We start from the raw sequence: 4,752 nt of genomic DNA on the forward strand, positions 1-4,752 counted from the left end.
TTGAAAATGAAAATAATAGTGATCCTCTTCCATTATTCAGCAAGGTGTAAAATGTAAATGACGTGGTAAATAAATATTGGCTTGGTGTACTTAGCTAATATAGAAGTTTATGTAAATACATGTGACGGTCCATATACAGTATAAGAATTCATTGAAGCTATAACCTATCAGACTGTAGAACTCCTTTTGCCCTGGAAAAATATTGAGGAATTCTTCATGCATATGTTGGCTCCCAAGTCCCCAGACATTTGAACGAACTTAATGCGAACCAATTGATTTAGGATCGAGCCCAAAATTTGGGAGCATTAAGCAGATAATAATAAGTACACAATAAGAAAGAGCAGAAAGTTGAAGATGGAGAGGACCTGCAAAACATGCAAGAAAACATAGCGGCATTAGATATTAAACCACAAAATTAACTCTAACCCAAGATCATAAAACAGACAAGTGAACAAAGGGTATATATTTTTTTTTTTACTTACATTATTTTTATTTGAGTCGGCAGAAAAGGTTAGCTGAGGGAGATAACCCTTGAAGCCAATATCATAAACTGGTGTGCCATCAGGATAATAGAGCCCATAATTCCTCTCTGATGCAGGGCCAGGCTTCAAATCCTCATTAAAAAGTGCAAAAACATACATCTCTATTGGAACAGAAGGCTTAGCCGGAGTTCCTTTCCTCTCTTCAAGTTTCCTCATCAAATTCCCATTGTACAACCCTGCATTCTCCGGCGTGGCTCCGGCCTCATTCGGATCCCCCTTCGAAGGCCAACCCGTCTCGGAGATTCGCACTTCGACATCGGTATGCCCCATTGCCTTGATGGCAGCATAAACAGCATCAATCTGAGCATCCAACATGTTATCATAGTGCAGATTGGTAACTGAATCAACCATGCCAGAATTAGGCTGAAAAAGCACATACTCTAATGGAACTTCTCCAGGGTTGTCCTTGTAAGCAAAATATGGATATGCATTTATGAGAAAAGGTGAATTAACTTGTGCAAGAAAACTGAGAATTGGCTGGATATACTCAGCAAGATCTTGCCTAAAACGCCCAGATGAAGGAGGGTAGGAGTCTCCCAAAATAGTAAGAGAATGTGCTGTTGTGACAGTAACTTGCTTGGAGAGCCCAAGATCAACAAGAGCTTCATAGACAGATTGCATTGCAGGGAGGAGATACGACATGAGCTGAGCGTCGCTTCCGCCGAGGATTTCGTTTCCCACGGTGATGCAGGTGATTTTTGTCTGGGGAAGATGAGGCTGGACGTGCTGCTGGATCCAAGCTTGGGCCTTGAGAGGATCCTTCATGTTCTGCAAAGTTTCGTTGCCGAGTCCTATGATGAAATCAACTTGTGAGTTTGAGAATGCTTGGAGGACGTTCGGGTCGGCGTCGTAGAGTTTCACTCTGCTGACGTTTAGAGTTTGGAGAAGGACGGAGACTCTTGAGGGAGATGGTAGGTTGTTGGCTATTTGTCCATAGTTGATCCCGAAGCTCAGGCTGAGGACATGAACAGCTGAATCTGAAACAGAGTTGAGAACAGAGTTGGTAAAGTTTGCAGCACCAAATCTTGAGCAAAATCAGATCCTAAATCCAATGCAATTAACGTAAAATTGAAGAGAATTGTTAAGTTTATGAAAACCCAGTATAGATTAGTGATTGATGAATCTGAACTGATCTCAAAACAGAAAATAGCAAAGAAGATTGAATTCAATTGGATGGAGAGAAAACAGAGTTTCAAATTTCAAGTGTCTGATATATATATTTTTGTTCTTTTTGTGGGTAGAAAGCGAAAAAGGAGATATATAAGACCCGGATGAGAAGATTTTGTTTAAGAGGACCCAGAAAGAAAATCTGAGGCTTTTAGCTGAAATTACCATCTTTTTCTTTTCCTGCACTTTCTTGGGAACCAAACTGGTAAGCAAGAAAATAGTTTGAAAAAGAACAAACCTGAGAGACTAAGAAGGACCAGAATAATTCTGAATAGGACAGTGTAGCTTGCCATTACTGATCCGATCTTGGCCTTCACCTTGGCCTTCACCTTCAACTTCACCAACACCACCACCCCACTACCCCTGTATCCCCAGAACCACGTACTCTACTTTAGCCACCTAACAATGCCCAAGATTTCATTTATAAAAATATGGGAGTGTGCACTTTGCATTTATTTCTGTGCAACAGAAAAAAACGCCTTTTTTTTTGTCAAAGAAAAAAGGTTTTGATTTCGTGTACTCGTGCTTTTTTTAGATTATGGTGGGTTTTTTTCACTTTCCATTGTATATATATATATATATATATATTTTTTATAAAGAGAAATAGTATTTTATTGATAGGAGGAACAAAACAGTAGGAAGTCACTATGGTTCCAAATATGAATAATCTTCTTTAGTGACCAAACGCAACAAGAAAAGAAGTTGAATTGATATCACGCACAATCCACAAAGTGATAAAAATCTCTTATTCAGCAACCAAAAGTACGCATACTCAAACCTACAATCTAACTCTGACGCGCAATGGCAAATCCGTATCGAAGGCCGAAAGTTTAAAAGAAAAAAAGTCTCTTAAAGAGAAAATAAAACACAACAAAGTTCTAAAGAGTTCCTGAAATTTTTTTTATTAAAAAAAAAAAAATTAGGGAGTAGGAACACCGCTCCACATCCTCTTGGGCAACCCGAAGAGAGCCATAGCGGCATACCAGCTAAACCTGAACCCTACGCACCTCGACATATTTCTCACATTGCAACTCCAAATCCATGTTGAAGGCTAACAACTGGAGTTGAATCCTTGTGTACGCGGGCCAAAAGATAACGACTATCACGATGACGACAATGTTTCACGGTGACTGCTTCCACACCACAAAACAAAATAACGGGGAAAGGAAGGGAACGAGAGGAGAGAGGATAGGAGGAGAGAAGAGAGGAGGGCGAAAGAAGGAAGGCCGCCGACCTCTGGGGTTTCCTTAGTTGTTTTCTCAATATTTATTGTATTTTTATTCTTGTTTTATTTGGGTTATTTTATTATTTTATTTATTTATTATAGGCATTTGTTTGCTTAATTAACCCACATGTAGCTTACGTTTGCTTTGGTAAAGTTACTTTCCTATTTTGGAGAAACCTGAGTGAGAAAGTCTAGGGCTGCTAATTTTGTTTCCACTTATGGAAAGTGAAGCTGCAACAGGAATTAGGGAAGTGGCCTCTGATCGGTTCATAATTGTATATCATTTTATACCCTTCTAGCTTATGATTTGGTTATGTTTTTGAGTTAAACTTGTGCTTTTAATCCTTTTTGTGTTTATCTTTCAGTTCATTGAGCTTTAGGTAATAATGAGGGCTTTGGATAGTAAATGATGCAATCCATGCATGTTACGGCCTAATTTGGATGAATGGATGAAGAGCTTAAAGACAAACTCAATTTTGGCTACAGTCCCCTGCCAGCCCAGTTTCGTAGGTCATATTGCAAGCTTTGTTTCAGCAATCTACATAGCTCGGATGAGGCCACATTCTTCATGAAAGTTGTTCCAATGGGTGTATACTATAACATATCCGAAATTCAGCCCCATTGGATAATTGTGGAGTCTGTTACCTAGCAAACACAGAGCCATGCTCAGGATGGATTTTATCAGCGCGCAAAATGAGTTAGCAATTTGTTTTGGCCTTAACTTCCTCCTCCGACCTTGGATTGGCCCAAATGATATATGGATGGAAAGAAGACATTCTGAACTTCAAGTTTGAGTGCTTAAAGTCTTAATTTGCTTAAGGGAAGCCCAATTCGTAAGCCCTTGAAGTTGCTAGTCATGCTGACCTCAGGATGAGCTATTATTTCTGGTTGGAAGCTTGGTCATGGTGACATGAAGATGAGCTAGGGCTGCTGGTGGGATTTATTAGTGAAGTGCATCAACCATTTCAGATTTTATAATGGAAGTGTTGTATGCATTAGTGAAGTGCATCAACCATTTCAGATTTTATAAAACAAGTGTTGTATGCATTAGCCATACTTAATTCAGATTTTCAGCTTCCTTAGGCCTATATATAGTGAGGTTTCCCAAGCTTGTAAACACACCCCAAGGGGGGGAGCTCTCAAACACTTCTCTAGAGCTCCCTTCCCTTCTCTCCCTCAAATTCTCTTAGTTTCTCTTTCTAGTTTTCAATTGTTATAATGAGATCTTTGTGCTGAAATTCTCCTTAAGTTTTTCTTAGTTCCACTTTACTTTTCATTATGTAAATTCTTTTCTTTAGTTTCAAGTTTGATTAGTTTCCAAGTTTCAATTATGGTTTTTGTTCTTATTCATTATGCTTATAAGTTAATATGCTAGTTTGAATGATTGATCACCATTTAGGCTTGCATGTTAGCTATCTTGGTTTGAATTAAGAGTAGACACCATGCTTTAATTCGAATTGAACTATGAATAGGAAGAGTATGTATGGACATTCGACAACAGGGATTAGATACATGCTTGGTTGTTTAAATTGTTCTTCTATGCTTAATGGGTTCCTAATGCTTAATTTTAGGTTAGACAACAAATGATCAAATTAGGGAATTAGGAACACAAGGTTATGACCACACACCATGGCTTAATCATACATTAGCTAGAATCAATCCGTTAATCTAATTGAACTTGGGAACTTATCTGCTTGAGTTAGTTATTTTCTTTCTTCCTTGTTTTATTTATTTCCCTTCTTTTTCATTTCTGTTTTGTATAGGGAAAATGAATTGAATCATTCAATCACCAATCCTCGTGGGATCGACCTCGCACTT

General features: G+C 38.5%; 1 protein-coding gene across 1 annotated transcript; it reads right to left on the minus strand.

Annotated features, from left to right (window-relative positions):
- LOC110769951 (Glycosyl hydrolase superfamily protein) lies at positions 1–2,226 on the minus strand. Its single transcript, XM_021974012.2, has 3 exons — positions 1,948–2,226; positions 483–1,519; positions 1–365 (listed from the first exon to the last, which is right to left on the minus strand). Exons 1-3 carry the CDS (start codon positions 2,000–2,002, stop codon positions 306–308), a joined length of 1,152 nt encoding a protein of 383 aa, XP_021829704.1. The 5' UTR covers positions 2,003–2,226; the 3' UTR covers positions 1–305.
- Between the last annotated feature and the right edge of the window lie 2,526 nt (positions 2,227–4,752).

Source organism: Prunus avium, chromosome 6 (genome assembly GCF_965620075.1).
Source record: "Prunus avium chromosome 6, drPruAviu1.hap1.1, whole genome shotgun sequence".
In the NCBI taxonomy this organism is placed as follows: domain Eukaryota; kingdom Viridiplantae; phylum Streptophyta; class Magnoliopsida; order Rosales; family Rosaceae; genus Prunus; species Prunus avium.

Bases quoted from the DNA above. Each gene is read 5' to 3' on its own strand.
- LOC110769951 (XM_021974012.2), bottom strand. From the start codon at position 2,002: ATGGCAAGCTACACTGTCCTATTCAGAATTATTCTGGTCCTTCTTAGT. The intron at 1,520-1,947 runs GTTTGTTCTTTT...ACTCTGTTTCAG, and splicing joins GGTCCTTCTTAGTCTCTCAG to ATTCAGCTGTTCATGTCCTC. The intron at 366-482 runs GTAAGTAAAAAA...CATGTTTTGCAG, and splicing joins CCGACTCAAATAAAAATAAT to GTCCTCTCCATCTTCAACTT.